Genomic DNA, 14,236 nt, shown 5'->3' with positions numbered 1-14,236 from the left:
AGATAGATAGATAGATAGATAGATAGATAGATAGATAGATAGATAGATAGATAGAGTGTGAAGGAAAGAGACACACAGAGATAATTCTTTTGAACATTTATTTTTCAGCCCAATGAACACGATTTTGATCATTTAGGAGGCAGGCTTCCGACCCTACCTATCTGGGGCAACCTGGGCTGAGAAGGAAGCACCCCAACAGGAAGAGCGAGATACTCGATACAATTTTTTTCCTCCCAGTCAGGAATCAAACTCGGGTCTTCTACGTGTGACAGCGAAGCGCCTGCGCTAACCGCAACAACACAGACGCTGGTAACAATGATTTCCTTGAACTCACCCCGTGCTGTTGATGGTGTTCTCGAACGTTCCTTCAGCAGCGATATTATCCCCCTTTGTCATAGACGGGGTGAACTCGTTGGTGTTGCTGTCCCACGTGACGTAGACAGTTGTGGGGGCGCTGAGAACCGCCGGCAAAGACAGCACAGCAGCAACACAGGAAACAAACAAAATCATCATGGCGGACTTCATCAAGACACTCCAGCGAGGATGACGAGCAGGCTGGTAGCTAGCTCGTCTGTCTTCTCTTGTCGTCAGGCAACGCTCGAGTGAGGAGGGCGAGGGCAGACGATGGCGTGAATTACTTTTTCTGTTCCCACTTGAGGCCGAGCAGGCCGAGACGACTTGTTGATTGGTGGGGGTCAAGAGATAAAGGTCGAGTGTCGCGCCTGGTTGTTTTTGACGCGTGATTTTTTCACGGCCTGATTGTGTGTAGCTTAATGTACTGATTTGCTATCAGGCTTCTGTTGAAAAGTGGAGTGGTGTTTCAGAGTTCTCTCTCCTAATCTATTTTGCTTAAGAATTAAAACTTTATCAGAAAGCATACACTGCAGCGATTTCAACATAGCCGGTGAAAGTAAGTTTTAACCTCCCGTTCTTAAAATAAGTTCGAAGCACTTTTCGCTACTGCGACCCAAATGTGGCTAAACTAAACAGAGAGTGGAGATTTGGGATGCCCATAGTGAGGTCCGAAAGGGGAGGGGGGGAGGAAGGGGTAACTGTATCTGACTTAAAGCCTGCTTGACCAAGCACAACCTACTCAGGTGACAGTTTCCCCTGGAACCCCACTCTTTTCGGTAAATGTCAACTTGAACCCTTCATTTGGAGCTTACTTGTGGGTGGTTAGCAAGTGCTCTGGTGTGGTTTGCTCCTTCTTTCCTATAAAAAAATGTATCGTCCTGATCTCTCATCCTTCTTTTTTGTGCTTGTTACTCTCTTGTAACCTCAAATCTTCAGCACTTATATGACCTTATTGTGTTGCAAGTGCGGTGAAACTCTTACATGTTGTACTAAAACTAAAACAAAGGAGCTTACTTGACCTACTACGCGTATGCTGGGACCACAGAATTCTACACTAAGTGTAGAATTCTGTGGCTGGGACTCCACTCTCTTCTTTTTGGTACCAAAGAGTTCTGCGGCGCTAGCAACACTATACGTCATATACATACGTGCCAAAGATTAGAGGTGTTACAGGGGGCTCTCGTGGCCTAGAGGTTAAGGTGTTGGCCTCTCATTCAAAGGTCCCGGGTTCAAATTCGGGCAGCTACCGAAAAATTTTCTTCTCTAAAATTGTCTCCTTTCACCCCCTTTCCTGCTCTCTAGCAGTGTTCTGTTGTCTGCTTTCATTTCCACTTTCTGCCCCCACCCCCTCACCTCCTTTGCCCCTCCTCTGGCAAAAAATCTCGGAGGGCCCGTGTGCAAGTTGCGCACGTTAAAGATCCCTTGGTGGTCTAAAATCGATAAGAGTAGGCTTCGGCCGCCACCCGGGAAAAATTCAAAATTTACAACCAACTGAAAATATTAGGTGTGTCCCGCGCGCTCATATGTCCTTATACAGCTGCGAGCGCCGTAAAACACTTTACAAAAACAAGGGGGGTTACAAGGAAATAACAACCACAAAAAAGAGAAGAGACGAGGGCGATAGATGTTAGATAGGAAAGAAGGAGCAGCCACACCAGAGCACTCGCCAACCACCCACTCTCCACTCTCTGTGGGTCGTCCTGATGTCATTCTCAAAAGATCCCTTTTTAACTTATTTCAAGAATGGGAGGCTCAACTTGATTTTTTCTTGTTGAGCAGCATATGAAAGGTGATTCACGTACCATAGGCTACTGTTTTCTTGGTACTAATGAAAGTGTGCCTAAAATTGAAGGTGGAAACCACGATGATTGCATAATGGGGGTTATTTCACAATGATGTTGCAATGAGAATGTGTATGTTTGTGTCAGAGAAAACAGCCATTTTTTTTAAAACTAAAAGGGGACTTTTCTAATGAAGTATATTATAGAGGGGCCAAGTAAGATGAGCAACGCCTCCCAAGTAATAATAATGAACAGCTTAATTGTCTTCTAAAGGGGCATAAAACATCAACAGTTTCTAATATTATGATATATCAAGGCATGTTTCTCTTCCAGTGGACATCTCCACGAGGAACATTTTAATTTTAGGAACAATGTTTCCGTGCTCGACTAAGAGCATCTTTTAAAAAAAGTTTTAGTAAGAGTTGTACAGCACTTTCAACAAAATACTTACTTATTTACTCACTCCCTATGCCGTCACTCCAAGCTTGGCACATCGAGGCCCTTGGTGATTGTCTCTTCCCTCACTGTGCCTCTATAGCAGCCAGTTAGTCTTCCTCCTTTTCTTTTTCCAGTTAGGTCTCCAATACCATGTCAGATAGGGCAATTTTGTCTTTGGCATTTTCAACACAATAAGGTCATAAGGGCCGAAGATTAATAGAAGGAGGGAGATAAGGACGATGGATGTTTGATAAGAAAGAAGGAGCAAACCACACCAGAGCACCTGCCAACCACCCACCCAGAACATCTAAAAATGAAAAAAAAATATTTAAAATATTTTTTAACGAAAAAATTATCACTAGAGCTCAAGGTAACGAATTGTATCAGGATATCGCTTATATACAGGACATTTCTACAAAGTCTCCACCCTTGGACAGTTCTGGACACCTATAGTTTTTCCAAAGGATATTGTGGTTGTCGCATTAAAATTCATTGATTTTATTCTAAAAACTTCGGGATGGGTACTTTAGTTTGAACCCTATAATATGAGAGACATTAACTCTTTATGAGCCAGGACAAGATCTATCGCTGTCTGTAGCCGGGTACACATTCCAATCTGAGTGAAAGGAGGAAAACTCGTGAAAAGTGCCTTTCCCAAAGAGACAACACTAGGCCCCTGACTGGATTTGAACCCACAATGTAACAGTTGTGAGTCTGGCAGCTTATCCACTAGGTCACCAATGTTTCTAATACTTTTAGTAATAGTACGGTAATAATCCAGAGCATGTGGTTTTGAAATGGGTTCGATGAGTCAGTCTTACAACTTTGGTGAAGATCAAGACTCACATGCCTTGTACGTACATCTGTGTCAGTTTCATTCACCCTCCTTGAAGGGTTTATTTAATTTAATACAAGTACAGAACTTTCTGGGTTCTGCACCTCCAACAAGGTCAAGAATCGTTGCTCCAGTAGCTTCTCAGAATAATAACGGAGTGCCATGTTGTTTCTAGGGTTGAAAAAACCCAAAAACAAAACAAACTCAAATGCAAGTCAGGAAATAAAAAAGTTGAAGTGTTCGAGACGAAACGGATTTTATATGTAAGGGCTGCACGCCGAAGTGCAAGAACTCAGATGGCTGCTGGATTAGAAAAGTAAAGTATATAAATGTAAGGGCGAGACATACAAATACAACTAAGAAGGCCTACATGTTGGCATTTTTGCACACAAGGTAAATGAAGAAAATAACACATTTCATTGGATGAAAACTTTATTTACAAATGGCAATATAAATCCCTGATATTTACGTACTGACCCAACAAACCTCTCACATTTTGCTCAAAATATACCTTAACAAGAAATTAAGCACAGAAACTATCATAAAGATACAAAAAGATCTTAATCTTATCACAGAGAAAGATCTAAACAGGGCCTCAAAACGCTATTCAGTCAGAGGTAGTTACAGACATAGATTTTCCCCAGACTTGCGGGTGCTGTAAAAAATGTACTGGGTCAATACAAGATCCTTTGGGGTTTCAGAGTGCTCAAGTTTATATCTGAAATCAAAATATTCTACAGAAACATTTGAATAACTTTAAAAAACATGTGTACAGCCAATTCATCTACAAAAAAAATGCATAAAAAGGAACCGGTGATTATGCAAACTAAGTCTCAGAATATTTTGGAAAGGTTCAATAATTCCCATTCAAGTATTTTGAGTACGAAAAAGCAACGATTACAAACAACCTATTTTCATTATACCGAATCTTACATTCCCTGGGTTTTGTAAAATATTACTCTTTATTTCTTATTGAATATTATTTCTTCCATAGTAATGTGGCAAAAGCATAAGATGACTGATACGCTGGTCAGTAAAAAACAGGAAGTAATCAACACTGGACAGCAGATCTGAGAATTGATCATCAGGTGTTGTCATCGTCGCTCCCCAGATCAGCAACATCATCTGTGTCTTTCATCTTTTCCAGCTTGGCTGTCAGGTCTGAGTAAAAATGAAAAAACAAAAAAAACATGTCATGAGTAGACCTACTAGCTTGAGAAGTTTGAGGAAAAAAAGTACTTTGACACAGTAATGGTCATTTGGTGTTGGGAAACAGCAAGAGAGACAAACAGAAACAAAAGAAAGAAAGACAAAAAGTAGGACCCACCAGAGGTGCCCCTTCAACCAGGACTAGCTGACAGATTTAGTCTGTCAAGACTCACTCACTTGATACAGGATACAAAATCTAGCATCTCTGTCCTACTAGAATGCTTTATTTCACTCAGCATTGTCCGCCCTGACAGGTAGGACCAATGCAGCCAGCCTCTTAAATAACCAATATTGTATCAAAGCCGGCATAAAACATTTCCTATCCAGTTGAAAGGCAAAATTAATAATACTGTAAAGGAAAAGCAAGCCTTACCTTTCGCTGGGTTGAAAATGCCACCAGTACCCTCTCCACACACAAAGCACCTTTTGCTTTTTTTGTACTGACCCAAAGCACACTTCTCACAGAAATAATGCTTGCACCTAGAAAAAGGAAAAATAAATTATGGTGAGACTTTCCAGGAACAATACACAATAATAGCAGTTGCTTGGTTTTTAAACATACAGACCTGAGCGCATGTTTCAGAGCGCACTACCTTCACCCTTCCACGAACTGAATACACCCCTTGTGAAAATCTATCAGTCATAAAAATAAATAGCATAATGGACAGCATTTGTATAGCCAAATTCCAGCTCAACAGCAAGCTCTATGCGCTTTACAATCTATATTATTAGCTCAGCAGACATGATAGCATTCTGAAACAATCTCAAGTTCCTTGGAAACATACAGTGCATGCTGCCATTTAGAGACCCTTAAGCCCAACTTACAAGATCTTTCGCTGTCTATGGCCAGGAACCCATTCACACCTGGGAGAAGTGAGGAAAATTCGTGTAAAATGTCTTTTCCAAGGGCACAAGATAGCGCCTGAGACTCGCACCCCCGAAGCCGCTACCTCACGATTACGAGTCTGCTAGCCTAAACACTTGACTACCGATGCCATGAAGCTCAGGTGCACTGGACCCATGGGATCTGGTTGCTCTTATCATAAGAATTTCTGTAAGTTTTTTTACAAATACCAGAGATAAGATCTCTAAATTGTTTTTAAACTTAAAAATATAGTTCGTCTTTGTAAGGCTCAAAGCCTAAAGAAGTGCATTCATTCTTACATCATATTAAGTCGAAATGACACCACACAATAAAATTAATGTCTTACTATCACCAGACAATTATAGTGCATACTGAGAACAGGTGACAATGACTGAGTATGAAATGAAAACCTCAGATCTAGTTGCTTTTATGTCTGAGAACCAGGAGAGCAATATAGTCATATCTTATAGCAACTCCAATCAAACCTCAATTTATCAAGTCACTGAAAATGAAATTCTAATTTTTCCTCCACATGTTAAGTTTGGTGTTAGTATTTGATCTTACCTGATTTGAACATTTTTCATAGAGGAAAAATGGGTATATTCTCTAATGTTGAGAAAGTATAACATCTATCAATCTGCACAAGACCATAACCTTTTGGGGAAAATTTTCCTTCTTGACTGACCCCAGCCTCACTATATAACTAATCGCTTCATAAATAGCTTCAAAACTGTAGGCCCCATGCCATGACCAAATACTCACTTTGTGACAACAGGATCTTGGAAGGAATTTCTGCAGATGAAACACTTGAATGGGAGGTCATCTTCATCACTGCTTATCTCATAGTTCTCTTCATCTGGGGGTGATAACCATAAGAAGAAACATTGAATATCATTAACACACTATAATAAGATATCAAGACGTTTAGGGAATAAAAAACAAAAGTACAAGTACTAAATTTTCATTACCCCAATCCAATAAATTTTTAATTTTTTTTAAACCTACTGAACATTTTTGGTACTTCTAAATCAATTTATGATGTGGTGGTAAGCTATTGTAGAAGGAATACAAAGGCCGGTCAGTTTGATTTTGGCGCATCTCTGACTGAAGTTCTTGTAACATGAAAATATGTAAACTTGCAAAAATTCCAAACTTTTGGTGAAGAACTGCTCTTATTCTTATCACATTATCGATACTTTCTGCTCGGGATAGATGCAAATGGAGTTACATCCCCTGTTTCTAGCACTGGGAATTAAACGATTAAGCCGACCAGCGGTTACCAGCGGTAAAGGAAAATATGGCATAGGCAGTTACCAGCGGTTAAGGGTTTTAAGGGATAACTTCAATCATCTCAACATAACTTTATCATATGGCATGAACAGCTTTTCTCATCCTATTCTTTTCTGAAAAAGTAAATTGGAATTTATATCAATTAGGAAGCTGGCTACCATGACCCTGCAATCAGAAAAGTGGGATATAGAATCCAAGCAGACAAACTCTAGAAAACACAATTTTCCTCCTAGAGAATTTAACTCAAGTCTTGACGTACGATGGTAAAGAGCAAAAACATTAAACCATTACACCATTGACGCCGGTATCCTCTTCTCAAAACACACAGGTTTAAAAAAAAAAACAGGATGAAAAATTTAAACTATCATCTATGACGAAAAACTCAAATTTAAGAGAAACTATGTAATACAGGCAGATGCCAGCCCACCAAGCAGTCAATGACTTGTGGCGACTAACCTTAAGACCAAATTGTTGAGGTGTGTTGTTGTTATGTGTAATACATCGCACTTGTGTTGATGAGTAACAGTTCAGTGAAAGTGTCCAAGCTGTTCGGGTGGAATGTATTGGAGTTATGTCTTGTCCTGCAATGACTTACATGTGTGTGTGTGTCTCTTCATGCTACAGACTCACCTTTCTGGCCATAGGTCCCCTGCTCCATCTCACGCTCCAGCTGCCAGCCATGTTTGTAGTCTGACCGATCGTGGAGAAACTTGCAGCTGTCTACACACACCAAAAAAACAAAAAACATGAACAAACATGAGGTAAATTATAAATATCAAAGGTGACGGAATGAAAAGTGAAAATTTCTTTTCAAACAGTCATTAGAAAACACAAGGCCATTGCTAGGGTAAAACATTAATTATTATCTGATTATGATGATCAGGTGGAAGGTGTCAGTGAGAAACTAGTCCCTATTTCTCTCCAAGGAAACGATTAATCAGTATTGTATAATTTGTCTCATATATTTTCTAACATCAATGGACTACAGTGGAATCCTGTTATAACGAGAGGGAGGGGACTGGAACGAAATGTCCGTTTTAGCAGGATTCTCGTTATGAGGGACCCAATAATAAATTCAAAGGAAATAATAAAGTAGGCATGGTGTTCAGTTTATTTCTTTTTGTTATCGCCCCTGATGATAATTTTGCCCAACATGACCTCTTGGTCTTACTTGATAAAAACTCGAATCAGGTTTCTTTCTCTAACGCTAGCGTTGGCGATCAGAAAGAAAGTTTTCTGAGCCAACTCGCCCGTTGTGTTGTCCCCAACCCCATCACACCCTGTGGTGCGTTCCGTCTGCTTGCGCACATCATACATTCGCTCCATCAATCACAGCACTATGGCCTCCCTATCCCCGCATCGGAGAAGTGAGAGGCAGGGTAGGTCTAGATAATCTAGACAAGGCTGACGTATCACGCAATGCGTTCTGCTTCACAACTGCTTGTCTGTGCATGATACACCCTCCCCACTCATTCGCTCCGGCCTTCATTTTTGGCACACATGGGCTCTCCCATTCTTTGTTGCACTAGATCATCAATAAGTTTTTCAACTGGCGAGGTTTTACATGGTATAAATGGCATATGCGCTGTGCACAGCAGCAGCACTATTCCGCTATAACCGACTCGCGCATTTGTCTGATTGCGCTATAGCAGTATTTCATTTACAAAGATAAAGAAAGGAAAAAACCCCTGGGGTTTTAGAATAGTGTCTTTATAACAGACTTCTCGTTATTTCAGGATTCGTTATAAGTGGACTCCATTGTACATGTCTGTTGACCAGCATCTCTTGAACACAAACCTTTCAAATCTATTTAGATGTCAAGCCATGAAACCAACTTTAAACCAGGTCTATGGTAAGCAAAAGCAACACACAAAAAATGAGTACAAGATTCATCACTAAAAATCATTGAAAATAAAAGAAAAGAAGCCATTCAACCACTTGCTCGTAAAAGTGACCCTCCCGCCCCATCCAAATACAAAAGCCACATTACCTCCAAATCCACAAAAACCCGTTTCTTTGTAATCTTTACAAATGTCTGGCTGGTAATCCCATCTCACTGTCGCCCTCAAGTGCGCAGGTGCTCTCATTGGCCCAAATCTGATAGAGCAAAAAAGGCATAAAATCACATACATAACTCAGTGTGTGTAAATGAAGGTTGGGGATGGGGAGGGGAAGAAGGAAGGAAGGGGGGGGGGGGGGGGGGAGAGACACTGGCAATCAAGTCACTTTACTGGTGCATGAATAGCAACAAACTGCAAAGTGCTCAGAAGTCCTGTTTTGACCAATTTCCATTACAGTATTTCAAGAGATCAAAAAGATTAATAAATATAACAACAATGTCAGAATTCAGAACTTGACGATCAAAAAGAGGCAGAACTTTTTAACTTCTTAAAATGCTGGACAGCAGTTGATAAAAATGTTATCTCAAAAGTTGCCACCACTACATCAGTACTCTCCTTAAGTTACTTAACATACTTGGGGGCATACCTTAAAGTCACTGTAACGAACAAATACTAAAACAATTGTTACAGAACATGAAAGAAAAAAACCAAACAATTGTTACAGAACATCCGAGAAAAATGACTGCACAGTGAATCAAGATCCTATGAAACAGTAGACGTACCTGTTCTTTCCGCTTTCAGCATTTCCCTGTACGGAATCTTTCTTCTCATAGTACTGGTGATAATTATTGATCCCTCTGTAAACCTTGTCCTCTTCCATTCCTTTCAAGTCCTGAATGACATAAGAGAAAGCCAAACACACAATGTATTTCACTGAAAGCACAATGTTTCCAAATCTTTTTCTATAGTTTCATATCATATCATTGCATGCAATTGACTTGTTTAACTGATAATACACATGACTTGAATATTTTTACTTTACTTTTTCGATCCAGCGGCCATTTGAGATTTAGCCCTTCAGCATGTCGATATGGCAAAGAATTTACAAAGATCATACAAAAAGAGTGTATCATTGCCTACACAGGTGTAAAACGTGGGAGACTAATCTTACAGTTTATAACTACTTCCCCTAATTTTTTGTGCTATAGGCCCTACATAAAACATTCAAACAAGTAGAATAAAAAGTTACACATGAGCACAAATACTCATGACAGTTTGGTGTAAACAAAAACTTCCTGAAATAATTTTACAATGCTACATATCAAAAGCTTTTTGTAAATCTTCACTGATAATATATCAATAAAATTTACATTTAGTGACAAGAATAGTGATGTTAACACCGTTTTATATCAACAGCAGCCACTGAGCTACCATTCTTCTCACATCGAAGAATTGTTAGGAAAAAAACCTGTACCTTCTGCACTTGCAAGCTTCGCTCAAAGACAGCCTGAGCGTCTCTGTCCGACTGTGTGTCTATTTCTACAACAGATGTGGCTCCCATGTCTTCAGGACCTTCTCTTTTCTGTGAAGGAGGAAGAACAAAATAAATTAATAAAATTATTAAAACATGCAACAGACCTAGGCGCAGTAAATTGGAATCTTGCAGTTACATGTACAGTCGAACCTGAGTAAGACAGATTCGCAAGGGAGCAAGAAAAAAATTCCTTCTGAGACATTTTCCGTCTTAGGGGAATTTAGAGGGGAGATGGAGGGGGGGTGTCAAAGGCCCAGCCAGTGGGATCAAGGGTCACTTGTCCGGTCGGCAAGCAGTGGTCAAAACTTCACACCTCAACTGCTATCCTCTTTGATAATGACATGAATCAGTCTTACTTATCCAATTATCACCAGTGTTTGCATTTCATAGGACCACTAGTTGGTCGCTTTTATGGACAAGCAGGCTATCCTGAAAAATGCTGTTTTGAGAAAACCAAAGTTAAGTTTTTGGATCCTTATTCAGTCTCTTGAAAGACAAGGAGAGTTTTCTCTATAACCAAATATAAACACCAATGAAACCAAACTTCTCCTATAGGTAGGGCAATGCCCACTTTTGATTTACGTCAAGGTTTCTGGAAATACCTGAAATCTAGATTATCCTGCTTGTCCTTAAAAGCGATCAGTTGACCTATTAAAAACAGAAACGTTTGTCCTTTGCTTCCACCCTTAGCCCCACCCATCAGCCAATGCCACCACTCACTGCCATGTAACAACAATTCGAGGAACTCCTTTCTCGGCTGGCTGTACGATCAGGGCGGAAGGCATTGGTTAAACTAATTTCATATTTCTGGCTTCTGGCTACTCAGGAAAGTTTCCGTGGTGGCTCGCTACTCAAGCTCTTTCACTGGCACTTGTGAGATTTCACATCCACACTACCCTGACCATCTGCATTATTCAGGGCTCACATAGAGAGGGTAACATCTACCCCTAAATTGCATCCAAACTCCCCTTCCTCACCCGGTGGCATGGCCTTAAGTTTAGAGCCAGCAGAACCAAACTTGCAAGTTTTGTTTCAAATCGGGGCTGAGTGGGCAAAGTATTTTCTGTTTTAGACAGGTAAACCCTCGGAAGGGAGCAGATTTTTCTTTCCATTTCCTCGCTGGACAGATTTCCGTTATATACAGATAATGAAAGAGGAATATATCAAGGGGTGAGGGAGGAGATTCCGTTAAGACAATATTCTGTTTTACACAGGTTTCCATTAACTCTTTAAACCCTGAGTTTTTTCCACAGTTTCCTGAAGTTCATCTACAGTCACCTAAACCTTGTGCACTATGTCTCATTATAACCCCAAAAGCTTGCCTCCAACTTCTAAATGACAGAAACAAAGGCTTAGTCATTACTAAAAACTTGGTCTGGGAATAGTTCCAAAAAACAAGCAAAAACTAGCACTAAATAAAACTGAACAGTTGTCACTAGTAAGCGTCCGATGGGGAACAGGGATATTACCGCTGGACGCTGCAGACGCTCCCAGCGTCCGGTGAGGTTTAAAGAGTTAAGGCAGGTTTGACTATTAGATCTACTCGACTCATAGATAATTCAAATATAAAAGGAAAAAAAATTCCTCACAATAAAATTACGATGTAAAATTTGAATCAATTGAAGTATACAGGAAATATTGTTTAGTCTCAGTTAATACCCCTATAAAATGCATAGTCTGGCATTACTTTCGTGAACCTTCACTATACAATTTATGCACTTGCAAGAGGTAAGAAGTGATGAGAGTTAATGAAAGCAGTCAAAATAACCGAGATGTGTGTACATGTCTCTCTCTCTCAGGGGAGGGGAGGGGGAGAATCACATACAGAAAAGACAGACACGGAGCAGACAGACGAGGAGAGAGAGAAAGAGAGAGAGAGAGAGAGAGAGAGAGAGAGACAGAGAGAGAGAGAGAGAGAGAGAGAGACAGAGAGAGAGAGAGAAAGAGAGAAAGAGTGAGACAGAGAGAGAGACAGACAGACAGACCACAGAAAGACTGACCACTGACAGAACGGGAAAGAGACAGTAGTGAGAGAGAAAGGGAGAAGATTTTTAAAAAAAGAAGTAGGCACATAGATAAAAGCAAATAAACAAACAACCAAATGTTCAAACACTTTTCTTACCCCTGTCCTAGAAGATTTGTAGGATACTGTCACAGCACTAGCAGGCTCTTCATCACTCTCCTCCTCACTCGATGAACTTTGATCTTTCTTGCTTGCCCCCAGTTTGACTCGTTTGGTCTGAAAATTTATTTGAATTTTGGTTCCATTATAAAAAGGAATGTAGCATTCATATACAAAAAAGGTGCTGTGTTCCCACTCAGTTTTCTTTAAAATAAAAAAATATATCCATTAAATATCTTCTGATAGAGGTCTGAACCTCAAAGAAAATTAAACAGCAACACATGTAACTCATGAAAATTAAAATGATCTGTCCTAGTACACACTAAAGAACAGAGGTCTAAAACTACTGGTATAAAGACTCTAAAATAGTCGGTAGCAAGAATAGGAAATCAAGGAAGTAATATTACATCTGAATATCAAAACAACTGAAAAGCAAAAAAAAAACCCAATTTACTTTTTTAGTAAATCTATCTGCTTCTTATATACTCACAGACTGAACCATTGGGTTGCCCCTTCTCTTTCGTTCCTTCTGCCTTACTGCAACATTTCCATCATCACTTCCATCACTTTTATCCGAGTCTGCAGAATTATCTAAAAAAAAAAAAGCGTAATAGAATCTTTTTTATTATGTCAGCATGTGTAGGAATGATATACCCATCTTTAAATATAATAATAAGCTCACAAAATAATATATATACATGAATACAGTGAGATTCTCACCAGTTGGATCAAAACCAGAAAAAAAATTCTGATCCCTCATATCATTTATAGATCGTCGCCGTTGTGCACAAACCCATTAAGCGCCACCGACAGAATGTTACAGGAGAAGCAAAAAACTGATTATTTCCTTTTTCTTAATATTTTAGAAAACTTTTCAAGTTTTACTCATAAAATATATGATTCTTCACCTTCCCACATATATTGTTTGAAGTAGGCTAGTAATGGTGGAGACTTGGGGTAATTAGAGTTGGAACAGGTCGAGCCTTGCTTTGCAGCACTCGCCAAGTCGCGAGCAGGACTGAGGGGGTTGCTTATGCAAATGACTTCTTGGGCGCACCTCTCGCCCTCCATTAAATACCAAAGACCGTGTATACGCGGTCTTAGATTGTACTTGGCCAGACCAGGAGTAGGCCTAGCAGAGTTGCGAGCAAATAAGAATGGTAGGGTTAATTACGACAGAGGAACGCTGTGACAACTAATGCGGCGATAATTGAGACAGAGTGAGTCTGTGACCTAAAAAAAAAAGAATTTCAAAAGAAAAAAGAAAAACAAACACACACACACACACGCACTCACACACCAACACATACACACACAGTTGACACAGACACACACACACACACTCACACACACAGACACACAAACGCACACTGCACACGCTTGTGGCCTTACACACACACACACACACAAAACTAACAAACAAACAAAGACAGTCGCAGCTCTTTTCTTGTTGTTGCTATTGTTGCCCCTTGTGTGCGGCAGTGACGCTGTGACAATTAAGGCGGCGTTAATTGCGACAGAGTGAGTCTGTGACAAAAAAATAAAGAATTTAGAAAGAAAAAATAAAAGCAAACACACACACACACACAGGCACACCCACACACCCACCCACACACACAGAAATACAGATACACATGCACACACACACACACACTAGATCTAGATCTGTTCATTAACGCAAAAGAGCTCTGTATTCACTCGGCCATAATTAACGTCACATTTGTTGTCAAGGCGTCAGTCTGTCGCAATTAACACTACCAGTAAGAATAGTGGTCCACGTGATTAGATTGACCAATTAGCCTCAAAGAGTAAGGGTCGTGGGTCTAAGGGCACAGTGGCACGGTCATGATGACTGAAAAACCCTGTGAGAGATGTCAGTCGGTTGGCAGTTAAAGGGTGAGGACGTAGAAAAGTGGGCGCTTTTAAGGTAGTTCCCACCCCGCAATTGTTATTTGCCGGTTTTGTCC

At 40.2% G+C, this 14,236-nt stretch overlaps 2 protein-coding genes across 2 annotated transcripts in view; both read right to left on the bottom strand.

The window, feature by feature from the left end:
• The window catches only part of LOC101860040 (putative phospholipase B-like 2), a gene marked incomplete in the record, with an annotated part of 12,337 nt that extends 11,606 nt beyond the window's left edge, over positions 1-731 (bottom strand). The window contains 1 exon segment of the mRNA XM_005105286.3: positions 335-731. Within this exon segment, the coding sequence (XP_005105343.2) occupies positions 335-525 (191 nt within the window).
• A 3,096-nt stretch (positions 732-3,827) lies between these two features.
• LOC101859660 (E3 ubiquitin-protein ligase RNF113A) overlaps positions 3,828-14,236 on the bottom strand; it is an 11,745-nt gene continuing 1,336 nt past the window's right edge. Inside the window, exons 2-10 of the mRNA XM_005105285.3 lie at positions 12,760-12,860; positions 12,270-12,386; positions 10,088-10,195; positions 9,396-9,505; positions 8,763-8,869; positions 7,403-7,492; positions 6,245-6,338; positions 4,991-5,097; positions 3,828-4,569 (exon numbers count right to left, since the gene is read on the bottom strand). Of these exons, the coding sequence (XP_005105342.1) occupies positions 4,493-4,569; positions 4,991-5,097; positions 6,245-6,338; positions 7,403-7,492; positions 8,763-8,869; positions 9,396-9,505; positions 10,088-10,195; positions 12,270-12,386; positions 12,760-12,860 (911 nt within the window). The 3' untranslated portion in view covers positions 3,828-4,492. The remainder of the gene's footprint in view (positions 4,570-4,990; positions 5,098-6,244; positions 6,339-7,402; positions 7,493-8,762; positions 8,870-9,395; positions 9,506-10,087; positions 10,196-12,269; positions 12,387-12,759; positions 12,861-14,236) is intronic.

This window comes from Aplysia californica, unplaced genomic scaffold (genome assembly GCF_000002075.1).
Source record: "Aplysia californica isolate F4 #8 unplaced genomic scaffold, AplCal3.0 scaffold00462, whole genome shotgun sequence".
Taxonomy (NCBI): domain Eukaryota; kingdom Metazoa; phylum Mollusca; class Gastropoda; order Aplysiida; family Aplysiidae; genus Aplysia; species Aplysia californica.
The sequence above is the reverse complement of the archived record's forward strand: the minus strand, read 5'-3'. Positions and strand labels throughout refer to the sequence as shown.